At 38.5% G+C, this 13,374-nt stretch overlaps 2 protein-coding genes across 3 annotated transcripts; both read right to left on the bottom strand.

The window, feature by feature from the left end:
* Positions 1 to 1,177: 1,177 nt before the first annotated feature.
* RB195_007980 (uncharacterized protein) lies at positions 1,178 to 7,824 on the bottom strand (the record flags this gene model as incomplete). Of its 2 annotated transcripts, none has more annotated exons than XM_064181913.1 (15): positions 1,178 to 1,342; positions 2,013 to 2,120; positions 2,182 to 2,271; positions 2,331 to 2,462; positions 2,537 to 2,674; positions 4,607 to 4,765; positions 4,833 to 4,901; positions 5,393 to 5,578; positions 5,656 to 5,738; positions 5,801 to 5,918; positions 5,999 to 6,164; positions 6,773 to 6,999; positions 7,337 to 7,402; positions 7,535 to 7,675; positions 7,741 to 7,824. In XM_064181913.1, 15 exons carry the CDS (start codon positions 7,822 to 7,824, stop codon positions 1,178 to 1,180), a joined length of 1,932 nt encoding a protein of 643 aa, XP_064038666.1. The 2 variants fall into 2 exon arrangements, with proteins under 2 accessions (XP_064038666.1, XP_064038667.1); XM_064181914.1 differs by having other exon boundaries at positions 7,741 to 7,767.
* Positions 7,793 to 13,059, bottom strand: RB195_007979 (uncharacterized protein; the record flags this gene model as incomplete). Its single annotated transcript, XM_064181912.1, has 4 exons — positions 7,793 to 7,861; positions 11,386 to 11,482; positions 12,353 to 12,417; positions 12,985 to 13,059. 4 exons carry the CDS (start codon positions 13,057 to 13,059, stop codon positions 7,793 to 7,795), a joined length of 306 nt encoding a protein of 101 aa, XP_064038665.1.
* Positions 13,060 to 13,374: the final 315 nt, after the last annotated feature.

Here is a 13,374-nt window from a genome sequence, read left to right as displayed (position 1 = left end):
ACCCACGTTCTTAATATATCTGACTCTGAGAAAAAAAAAAAACTTGAAAGCCGCATAAATACCGTCCACATCTATGCCTACAGCAACTGACCTTTTTCCTTATTAACCACTGTCGCAAATTCTGCGTTCATCAATGGCCCTTCCTTGGTGACGATTTCGTTGGCGAATTCCCCTGTCGCTGGAAACAGTCTTCCCGTGGAACATCACCATTTGGAAATTTTTAACATTTTTCCCCAAACTTTCCACTTCTTCACTCAATCTTCCTCCAATAACTGTTATCAAGTACTCGAAAAAATTGTGACTGTAGTTCTTTCGTTCTTTATTATATCCTTGGGCTCTAATAATTTTGTTCAATAAATCAAAAAGTATCCAAGTTTTATTAACTTCAGAATGATAGTTCCAAGACAATCATCTGAGATGCATCATAGATCAGTGCGCAATGAAAATTGAATTCACAAGAAACTACCGAAAACGATGTGCACAGCTAGACTTATCTCGTGACCATCAACATAGCAAGACATTTTGGAAATAAATATTCCGCTCCATCACATTGACCACAGTATTTAGAAGGGCAGCCGCCGTGGCCTCACCAAGGCGACTAGAGAACAATTAGTCGAGTGAGAAGATGAGAGATAACATCAGTGCGTTTTGAATAAGCTTGAATAAAAAGGGAATGAGATACAACGAAAGTGAGAATGCGGCACAGGGATAAATCGATATATCATCATAAGCACGTGGAGAGTGCGCCCGCAACACGTATCGATTGAACCAATCGGTTAAACCTTGATTACGACTTGGTTTTGATGGAAAGAAAGGAAATTAAAAAGAAAAACGCCTCTGAAAATGGGGAGTGAAGCAGAAATACCAAAAAAAAGGAATGCTACAAACAGGGCAATTAATATAACCAAGGATACTCAAGAACCGAAATATCAAAAATAAAACTTACCTCAACTGGAATCAAAATTAGATGTACACATAAAGTACTTCCGCATAGGAAAGAGTAAATCTGTGAATAGTTCGGTGACATAAAATGAATCAATTCTGACGCCACAGGTAGTACTCGCACAAACAATCAACAACGAGGCTCGAGCATGAATGACAAGAATTGATAGAATGAGAACGGACAACGCAGTTGAAACCGCGAGCCGTTAGGATGCTGTACTATTTCAGTTCCTTCTCAACTGTACGTGGTCACCTCATAAACAGTCGCTTTCTTTTCACCTGACCCTGTCACGATCAAGGAGTCATCACTAGCGATGTCACAGGACAGCACCGACGACGATTCCTTCGCCTGAAGCAATGACGCGCCATATGGGGTCCTCCACGCATTCAACACATTGTCCTGGAAATAACGAATATTGGAAACAACTCAAAAGAAGAAGAGGACCTCCAAGAGTTCCTTTTTCCTTTTTACTTTACTTATAAAAATACATCTAGAACGGTAAACACAATTAACAAAACGTTCTCTTACATATTAAAAAGCGAAGTTACTGCCCAATGATTTCGAAAATTTATTTAATTGCACATTGCATCAGAAATGATGTGTAAATCCAGAAAAAAAAAACCTTTTTCGTAGAACTGATAAATTGGACAACAGTAAACAAGTAACTAAATGAACCAGTAACTGGAGGATGATTCTATTACATTGAATAAATTTAACAAAGAGCGCAATTAAGAGCCCAAACCAAATTGAAATTCTATTTGTTTCCACGAAAAGGGCAGTAGTTTAATTTGATTCTTCTTAATTGCATTCTGAACAGGCGGCTTCGCTAACAAATTTATAGGATGAAATAAAAGCTGTTGGTCATAAATTATCTGCTTTCTACAGTGACAAGAATTCGTGGTATGGGTCCGAACTAGAAGTAATCGTTTATATGAGTTGCATAATCCTCATTTTTAGATACGAGAAAATAGGGATATTGACAGCAACAGCTTCAATTATCCGTATAATTAAATGCCAAACGACCGAAGCGGGAAAACCCACTTAGCAAGCAGAATTCAAGCAAACATACTTTTCCCGTTGAGACGAACCACCGGCCAGAATGGGCAAACTTCAGCGATAATACACACGATTCATGCTGATGTAGTTGGTATTTTTCCGTCCGCGTGGTATTCAACACCTGGAAATCATATTCAGTCCTCGAAAAATTCGAAAACTACATGTTTTGAACGACACCTCACCTCTACGTTATTGTTTTCCATACCAACTGCTACCCAGTCCTCTGTTGGACAACACCCAAGACTGAAGATCTGGCTTGGAAAGTCGAATTGCTATAAGCAGATGGTTTTCAGGAAGTAGATAAATCAGTGATGTTACACTTGAGTCTTACACTTAATTGCCGTCGTTCTCGGAGGTCCCATGTTCTGACAGTATTATCTAAACCTCCAGTCCAAAGACGAGTTCCATCTGAGGAGAGATCGATACAAGAAGCACCTTCTTGATGCCCTGGTAGAGATGTGACCTACAAAGTTTACATTCAAAATTTAGAAATTGTTTGCGTAAAAGACTAAAAGACGAATAAGTGATAAACTTCACCTTAGTTCTTGATTCAATATCCCAAACCACGATGTTTCCATCGGCGCAGCACGCAAACAACAACTTGTGATCATGGGAAAGAGCTAAAGCGTAGCATGCTTGCGATTCGCTGTCAAGTTCTGTGCGAATTGTGCCCGTCTGAAAGTAGTTTCAGTAATGATAGGGTCCCCTTTTAAGCATGGAATTCGAAAAGAATATTAGAAAGTTTTCATGTGATATTAAGACACAACAACTCAAAGAATTATCCTTCATGAAAAGTGTACCAAGATAGGTGAAGCAGACAACTTAGGACGAATGGAATCAGCTAAAATTAAAAACGTTGCTCAATTCTCGGCCCCATCAGCAATTTTCATCAGCGAATAGAACCTTTTCCTCATTTTTTTTTTTTGACAAACTCAAATGTTCCCAACGATTTTACTCCCAAAACATTTCACTGGTTTCTTCAAACCTTGTAATAGAACTTGATTTAATCAGTTATTACCAGGGTGAATTCTAATACTAAAGTGCTAATGTTTTTGGTGTCCGTGATGATGTTTCGAAAACAGAACCCTTTGAAAAAGATTGAATATAAAAAAAATGAAAATTATCCAATTTACGGATATCGAGGCAATTCTTTTCTTAGCCGGAAAGACGCAAGATGGAGGAAGGACAAAAAAGAGCATTTTACACCTGCGTGTTCTGTTAGCAATCTATCTCAACTGACTTCTTCCTTCTCAATATTGGTACAGATTTGATATATATGTGTACTACTACACACATTCTATATCTAAAAACTGTAATCCTCCATTAAAAACAAAAAAAGGACTCCGTAACAGGGATTTTATATAGTTAGTAATTGTAGAGATTAAGAAATACTAGAAGAAATAGTTTCTTCTGGCTAAAGTAGTGAAAACTCGACTTGTTCGCAATTGCAAAACAATTGCGCACCTAGAAATCAGCAATTTCAGTTGAAAAATATCAAACAAAATTTGGATACAGATAAAACAATAGCTGAAATTACGAAACTTCAACATTTATAAGTAAATGGATGGTTTTTTTTTGGGAGGGAGGGAGGGAGGGAGGGAGGGGGGGGGGGGGCAGTTGGCGAAAGGATCCTCATCACTTGAGCTGCATCCCATGAGCTAGACCCTGGGGAGGACCCTGCTCCTCCCTATCGCGTCTATGTATGAGTGCTCCACATTACTTGGAGTGTGGTCATAGGTATCCTGACCACTCTCATTCGTTGCTTCATCGAAAACACTTATGCAACAGCAGCACAAAACCTTTTGGAACAAAAACAACCATACTAAGTCATGGTATTAAAAAACCAGTTCCTTAAACACGAATTTATGAAAGAAATCCTGACAATTGCAAGAAGGTGAAAATAGTATGATTGTTGGAGTAGAACACACTGGGCCACTATTTTACAAAAGTAAAGAAAAATGACATTATTACATGGGCAACAGTTAATATTTAATTATACGAAAATCGAAGACTGAAACAGTGGACGCGACTTTGAAACATCCATACAAAACTTTAATTCAATCGCACTACGGTAACTTCAATGTTATTCATACTCGTACATATGAACTTTCCTGTCGTTCAGAAATGATTCCGCAAGTCACAAGAACACCATAAGTAGTCCCCGTGCGAAACGCGAAATCTAGTTAATAGCCGCGATTTCTTAGAATAGATGTGCAGAGGTACGGCCTTGGAATTGGCCTGCTGATGTTCCTCCCACATTAATCACAACTTGTATTTCGGAAGATTTTCCACTCGTACGTTGACTGGTGCGCGCGAGCAAATTCACGATGCTGTCTACTTATTTCCCCGTAGCGCACAATTTACGGTCATGATAAGCGAGAGCAGGCCTGACTCCGAACCATTAATCACCAGCGAAACAGCACCGATGTTTTCTGCAATCGCAGCAATTGCCTCCACTACGGAGGGTAGTGCCGAAAAGAACTAATTCACTCGGTGGCATGAATTATGTTAGATTTGGTAGTAGAAACATTGCAACGAAACAGTATATCTCGATAAAATAGAATAAACAGAACAAACAACTTCTAACAAAAATTATAAGAACCGTACCTGTAAATCCCATATCGTGATTATATTTGCCTCTCCTCCAACAATGAGACTCGAGCTATCGGGCGACAGTTTGCATGACCGAATATAGTTTCCTTGGAGACATTCTAACGTAGAAACAGGAGTTCGCAAATTCTCCAACGGGCGAGTTATATCCCATATCTGTAATGCAAAGAATCGTAACATAGATCGCGAATAGGAAAAAAAGAGAAATAAAAAAAATATTCACCTTCACACATCCTTTACCTCCCGTGTATACACTTCGGTTATCTTTTGCAATAGTCACAGCACAAACGACCTTAAAATACTTTGAGTAGCGATGACAAATGTATAAGTATAATCATAAATAAAAATGGAGAAGAATTAGAGTTTTTTTTTTCTGCGTTTCATTCATTCCTTCTCTTTAACGTCAAATGTATACTTCAAGGTCGGTAGAATAACAGCTCAATTGTCCGATTTGAAAAACATTGTTTATTGAGAGGAACTATTTCTGTCATTTTTAAAGCCAAATACATAGAATTTCAGCTCCGCAATAACCTAAACAAAGTCAATTATTACGCAAAGATTAACCGCGTATTGGGTTCCCTAAAAACTTTGGTGCGTAAGGCTTATGTTTCGCTGAACCATAATAGATACCAACAGAATTTCGAAAAAAAAAAAGTCTGGTCACAAGATTCGATTAAAGAAGAAAATCTATGAAACGCTAAATCTTAACAATTAGAGGAACCGGAGCCTCCCCAACTTCAGCTCCAGATGGCCAAAATCTTTGCAAAACTTAGACATAACTACCTCTCCGTGAGGAAGTTCGAACTTCCGGTTGACACTTTTTGGTATTCCAGGGGCATTGAAAGCATCACTAGGAAACACTGTTGGTTGCAATACACCACCATCAACAGTGCGGAACGAATATGCAGGTTTTCCGTTCAAAAGTCCTCCTGCAGGGCCTCCTATACCCATGCCGGCTGCCATTCGAGCCTTCAAAAGAAAACAAAGAAATAGTGAAAAAGGGTAAAACAAAAACGAGGTGTTGTGCGCACATGCTGATCTTTTACCTGAGCATGTTGATCAAATATCGGAGGTAGTCCACCGCGACTAAACGCTGCTGCGAGTGGATTCATATTCATGCCTAGATTACCTGGAATTTTTCAAACAATAAGAGAAATATATAGCAACAACCTGGGGGAAACACAAACAAACCAAAGACCCCGCCAGGAAGACCCATTTGTTCCAGTGGATTCCGTGCCTTAGGACCGGGAGTGCTGGCACCACTTGAAGCTACGCTATTCGTAGAATCCCTTCCATCTGCTTTTGGAACCTTGAAAAACAATTTTGGGTGCACCATACTCACTAGCAAGGTACAACATCTTTTAAAGTACAGACAAAATCAGTGCTCACTTTGAGAGAGGAAGGCGGGGCACTACTAGTACCGTTTGAGTGTCCAGCGCCGCCGGCATCATCATTTTGCACATCAATTTCCAATTCGCCGTCTCCGTCTGGCTCTTCTTCAACTTTCATCCGTTTTGATGTTGAACCATTAGGAGAAATTGAGCGAGGACGCGAGCTAAAAGATTTCCACCTCAATAATTTCAATAACCAACAATATCGAAATTATCTAACTGCAGCATGCGTGTTTACTTCAACTTTGGATGCACTGAGCATAAACTTGTACTCGTTTTGGACTTTTCCAAACTCAATGTGAAAAATTTCCTCTACACCGTAGCAATTGTGGAAAACAAAAACATGCGTTAAAGGCATCACCCCACGAATCTGAGGTGGTGCAGATTTCAGGTGGAGTATTCGTATACGGGATGGGAGACTACGGAGAGGAAGGTGATTCCGTCCATTTCTTCCTAATTGCCGCAAAAAACGGCCCGGAAGATACGGCTTCATTCGTTTTGGCGCACCATTTTGTACAAGAGGTTCGATTGGAGCGCGCCAGTCTTGTGCGGTGCCGCATCTTCCGGGCCGTTTTTTACGGCAATTAGCAAGAAATGGACGGAATCACCTCCCTCTCCGTAATCTCCCATCCCGTATACGAATACTCCACCTGAAATCTGCACCACCTCAGATTCGTGGGGTGATGCCTTTAAAGTACTCGTGTGACCTCATTACTACAAAAATAACACGGTAACAAAATTGATAAGGAACAAATCTCTGGAAAACCCATACCTTGACTGTCTACTGGGCTGATCATGCCTATCCGGAGGGGCTGTGGAGGAGCTGGCTTCAGGCACTCGATGAGCAGCTCCCATCGCTGCGGCAGCTAGGGCTTGTTGAAAACCAACAGGAGGCATGCCAAGTGCACCCGGCAAACCAGCTATTGTAGGCATCATTGCAGCCATTTGTTGTGAATGAGCGTTTGATTGCATTAATTGACCGACTTCTTGCGCCGATATCTGCAAAAATTTTAAGGAATCATAGGTGTCAGTAGAATGATTAGAAATGTGTTTACTTCATCTATAAGCTCATGTTCGCCTATTTTTGCAATAAGGCAGTATAAATTTACTGAATTAGTGATATTATTATATATTATTGTAAGTATTTCAGAGCTTCATTTGAATTCATACACCCAAGATGAACTGAGCTCTACGAAATCAAGATAGATTTCAGTCTCACGTACTATAGTCAAGGTCTAAAGCCATTATTGATAATATTATTGAATATTTTAAGAACGTTTCTCCAACAGTTTCAACTAAAAATGGGAAATCTTCAATTTAAAAAGTGTAGTTGCACCTGTTTTGCTCGTTCCATCGCGGTTACTGCTTGCTGAGCGTGCTCGGGTGGCAGGAATGGGAGAAGCTGAAACAAGAACCGTTTTTCTTAAAGGCAAGTTACAGAAGAGTAGTTTTGAAAAGAAAAAAAGCAGTTATATATACATATAAATATATATATATATATATATATATTGGAAGCAAGCTTAGAAAAAAAGACCTGTGTGATAATAGCTGTATATCGTTTACAAAGTTCACTCTGCTTTTGAATTTCCATGTTCATTCCGCACTGAAATTCATAGTACAACATGTAGTGACGTTGCATGTTCTCTTTTTCGGCATTCAGTTTTTCCAGCTCATTCTGAAATAACAATAGATGTAGGCAGAAACCACCATATATGCACAAACAAGGATGTGAAAACCCACTCTTTGTTGTTGCAACTGATTGTGCATGAAGGTAAACTCCTCCTTAAGGCGGTCAATGTGCTCCATAAAAGAGGAGACCTTCATTGGCTGCACCTGGCCCAATACCTTCCGCTCTTATATACTAAAATCCAAACTGAATATTTACAACAAATTACGATATTTATAAAATATGTGATTAAAAAAGCTAACAGCAAAGAGATCAAGATTTGTATAAGATGATTAATTGATAGTAGATCGATATTAGAAAAAGCGACTTGACAAAAGACAGAAAAGAGTGCAAACTGAGAAGGTCACAATTCACTGACGGCAGTAATAAACCAGAAATAGTGTAGAATAAAAGGAAATATATCATCGGAAAAAAACACCTTCATCCAGGATTAAATATATAGGAAGAAGACTAGACGTAAGCATGGGAAGAACCTTTGAAAGAGCAAATATAATTAAAATATGGCGCAGTACAGTACAACTGGAGCGTCAGGAAATATAGAAAACTATCACTTTGAGTCAAGAACAAGTTTGAACTACAAAACAACTTAAATTATTCTCTACTCAGTAGCTCGCATTCTATTCGTCCCTTTCTACGTATTACAGAAAAAAAACGCGAGGTAAAATTGTTGCACTTTTAGGTTCATATTTAAAAAAAAACACAAATTAAAACAATTTAAAGTCGACTCATTGTATAATATCTGGCGTACGAAACTGAGAAATACCTGAAATTATGCAATATGAACATGCAAGCACTGTTTTAAAAACCAGAAGCTTTGGGACCTAAAGCAAATATTTCCAAAATCATAAATAAATCTTCGGTGGTAAAATAATTCAAACAGAATACAACGCAAATATGATTCATTAATTTAAACGCATTTACGCCCACTTCAATATGAACTTTTACAGGAACCACTGAATATAAAAATATAATGTTCACTTATCTATTGCTATTGGCTTCTTACTTCGATTCTAGAAAAATTTTTTAAACATGTAATGTAAGAGTCAAGTGAATGCTGGAGTGCTTGGCATTATTCAAAACAATAAAGTGATACAACTGTAAATGAGAGGGAAATCATTGAAAATAAACGTCAAAATCATGTAATAGTAAGAATTCAATTGTAGCACCCTGTGTTTTAGCCACTTGAACGTATAGAAGCGCGTTGAGATGGCTAAAACACAAGATTTTCAGTCAACAAAGGTCAGATGAAATCGTTATTGTAGAATTTGGACTGCAAGACATATTTCGTATAAGAATTAACCGTAGTAGCCTTTCAATACAAAATTATTGAAAAGAAGGTCAAAAGTACTTAGCATTTGTGTCCAAAATACCAGAGCACAAAATATTAAGTTAGAGGAACTTTCAAAACCAGACATGCTTAAGTAGTCCTGTAATGCTGCAGGTTTTTCTACAATGTAACTTAATAAATACGAAAATAGGAACCGTAGCTATACGTCTTCTTTCAAGTTTCAGCCAAAATCTCATTATTAATTTCTGATCAAAGTTAAACTGATTGAAAAAACGAGCTTGCTAGCAAAATTATGAAACGGAAGAAAAAACCTCACAGCCTGCAAGCACCCAATGAATTGCATTGATTTTAATATAGCACACTTCTTTTGAACCATTGCAAACAGACAATTTCCTCTTTTATGCTCATTTTAAATTGAATTTCTGCTTATATGATCCATAATTGTTCATCATAACAACTAACGACTTCCCCTGCTTGGAATGCACTTCAATGATGAAGTCGCTAGCATTCATCAATGCGTTTCTGTCAACCTTTCTGGATGGCAGCTTGAGAAAATGCTTGATGACGATGCCATCATTGAGCGAATGGATAATTGCAGCCATATCCCACTGGGATCAGACACTAATCGATCCGGAGCATTATGGGGAGTAATGCGAGGCAGCAGATGAAAATAAAAGCTAGTCACATATTGGAGTAAAGAAGAAGATATAAGCCAAAAACTCCTACATGACTTAACGACCAAACTTCATGAAAGTGTCCAGAGTTCTGTTCCAGGGTAGGTAGATATCACTATTGTTTTTGAAGAAGCAACTAACTTCAAAAACGTAGAATCCACAGCGGAAAGATGTTAACAAAAGAAGGGAAATTTGCGACGATAACGAAGGAACTCCAAGACATGCATTAACGAAGGTGTACGCAGAAATGCTAATGACTGAACAACACAAAGCTACTTAAAGGACGCAGTGATTGGTTTAGAGCGGAGCGCGTTATTTCGCGTGTCCACATACGTATAAATGTAACCATCAATGGGAGAAATGGAATTGTTAGCCGGAGACGATTCATCTGAGAAACTTTCAAGAACCACAAGGTGTGAATCTGTGAAAGATCGGTTCCGTTGAATAAATGAGGAAGCGGAGAGAAAAGAGACATGCGCATCATAATGAAACCCCAGTGGAATCTTACATAGCGATGAGGTTTGATATCGCTACTCAAATCTTAGACACTAGCGGATAGATGCATTAGCCAAATGGTGAAATGGATCCTTATGTCATCAACGAATTCGGAAATCGATATAAGAAGTGACAAAAAAGAAATTGCAAGAAGAAGAAAAAAAACACACATACATACAAGCCATTCAGCTAATTAGAAAGCAGCTACATTAAAGAAAATTCTCGTATACTTATGACTATTGCATAGAATTTTCAACTTTCCAGAAGAGCATTTTAAAACTACGACATTCCAAGGATTTGAACAAAGGGATGTGGACAATGAGACGCAAGATGATGAAAATAACAGTTGGCGTAGCTAATCTCATGCGCGAGCTGTGATTACCCATCTCCTAATTGAAGACCTAATAACAACCTCTTGGTCATTCAACGAGACACAACGATCTGTGCGTCAGATGTGCTGCTCTTTAGCGAATGAATTACGCGGAAAGATTGAGAGAATCTAACCAACAGACCAGTAATTCAGATAAGCATTTTAGAGTCATTCATTTATTTTCTACCGTACTACAATACTAGTTACAAATTCTGATGCACTTTACGCAATTTGATAGCGTGGGGAAACAGTTGTCACTTCAGATTTGTTAAACCTACAGAAACCTACGGAAAGAAAGTCGAACATACTAAGCAACCTAAATAGATGTCAAGAAAAAGTCAAAAGGAACTGAGCGGAACCGAATACACTTGAAAAGTGTTCCGAGAGTAAAAAAAAATATACGAAGATTTGATTACTCTTTTTAAAATACAAGTTCAAATATCCATAATAATGAAACATAAGAAAAACTATTAATGTCTGAAATAATGAAAACTAGTACCACGCAACAATCCAGCAGAATTCTTCAAAAGTATAATCAATTTAAAAAAGATGAATGGAATGCAAGAAATCCATCGAAATCGGTGGGGAAAAATCCAAAATCATTCATTATAGTGCACTTTTTTGTTGAAACAGCTTGATAAAGAATAAAATGAAAAACTGACAGTTAAAAGGGTTGGGGCTAAAGGTTTTTGAAAATTTTTAGAAAAAAAAGGAAATATAAATTTTCTAGTTTCGTTAAAAAAAATAAAGGAAAAAATACTGAAAAGAAGATAAATACGTGGAAGTTTATATTTCTTTATCCTTAAGGTTTAGAGGGGGAAAAATGCTGAAAAGAATAATAGCAATCAACAACATAGCACAATGTCGTCACCTTCAAATCGAACTCCGGGTAAATACGAAATTCAACAATAGGTTCTTCAAATATGACGATCAGAAAACAAACGGAGGTTACTTTGTTCAGGAAATTTCTGAAAGCTGAGTCTCAACACTAAGTAAATATTGTGTATCTCAATCATAGATGGGAAACATAGAGCAGATAATCATAAATGAGCCACGGGGTCGCGCTTAGAAATCGGAACCTGGCGGAGATTGGCGGCCGAATGCGGCAGATGAATGTCATGAAAGGATTCGGAAGTATCAGCGACGACACCGCGCATGCACGCGAACACACACATACACACACACACACGTTGGGCGTGGCGGCTTGGGATTGATTCCGGGTGCGAGAGCGCCTACATCTTTGCTGCTCGAAGGAGAAGTACCGAATTACTCCCGTGCACACACACACACACACACACACACACATACACATACACACACATGCCAGCATCGATCTCTTCCCTCTTCTCCCTCTCTCTCGTTCCCGCCTTCTCTTCCAGTTCACTCCATTTAGTCGCCAAATATTTGGCTATTCGCAGTATACATGCCGCTGCTATCACAATCTTCTACGCCGCTAATGAAAAAGACAATCGCTAGAAGCAAATTCAAAGTGGACGCCGCATCGGAGGTGAGAAAACCTCATGTTAATAGCATTGGAAACCGGTAATTGAAGTACTGCAGCTGCCAACCGGAAAATTGCAAACCTTACACGGAGAAAAACTGTCCTCTGCTATCGATAATATTTGCATTAGTTCAACATCATCAATATAAGTCGGTTACGTTGTGCAAACGTATTTTGCCGACTTCTGCTTTCGTAAACATTGCTCGATGGAGAAAAGATGAGGTAAAACGAAGCAATCCAAGAGGATTGCACTGATCCGTTAGAGCCCAAGATAATACAAAGAAAAAAGACTTAAGAGGTGAGGTGAAAATCTCAAAACCAAAGATCAGAGACGTGCCTTTTGTAAATACTACGCTTGATAGGAGTACGAATCCTGATCGGAAGGTCGTAATTCTGCCCATCCTAGAACTATATTAGCAAAAGTAAGGTGGCGAAGAGAGAAGTCGTCAGAATAAATAATGCAGCTGAAAGAAGTTATTTGTGAAGGAAGGGATTGTTTGTCACACACACGTCCATAATAAAGTATTTGTATTGTAACATTCTACCTCATTTCATCAACTCAACACACTTCATCAACTTTCGTTCGTCTAATTAAAAAAAAAATCAAAATTTTAACAAAATTACCGTTAAATGAAAGACCAAAATCGTCACCTCGAATGGTTTTTTTTGCACAAATTGTGGTCTAAGAAATGGAAAACCTGTGACGAAACGACATAACCGGTAATCAAAAGTTGTTCGTTCGCAAGTCCCTGCAAGGTCCTTCAGTTCTTGTCTGACAACCGAAACTCTCCACAGTAGAAAAACGCCCCTATTTGATATACAAGAGCCTCCGACGTTGAGTCCCCAAGTGCTTGATACTCATTGTTGGCAACAAACACTGCGCACACACTTCACTTCGTGTAAAAGGAGGTGGTAGGGCAGGAAGAGCCAAAGTCAATAAGGAGGATAGCATTGAGAGGGTGAGCCGACCGCAAATGCTCGCCCTATTGGGCAAACAATGCAACTTCCCTCATCCTTGAGAGCGTTAATTTCTCCCGAGTACATATCCGCGTGTAATGAGGACATAGTACACAAATAGATCGTTGATAAAAGAGGTAATCGGAATAACAATGATGGTGGATTGTCAAAAGACCTTTATTAGAACCATTTGATTTCTTTTTTAGACGAGAAATTCATCCAAGCATTTCAAATCGTGCTATAAATCGTACAAGCTTTCGTTAGAAAATCAGTACCTCGCCTGTATTTCTTTCAAAAAAAGATTCCATTCCTGTTTTCCCACTTCTTAAATGCGAAAGAAATTTTCCAGTTTAAATTTGTAACAACGTTCAAAAATCATGCTCTATTCGAACTCTTAGATGT

The sequence above is a fragment of the Necator americanus genome, chromosome I, assembly GCF_031761385.1.
Source record: "Necator americanus strain Aroian chromosome I, whole genome shotgun sequence".
NCBI classification, from domain to species: Eukaryota; Metazoa; Nematoda; class Chromadorea; order Rhabditida; family Ancylostomatidae; genus Necator; species Necator americanus.
The sequence above is the reverse complement of the archived record's forward strand: the minus strand, read 5'-3'. Positions and strand labels throughout refer to the sequence as shown.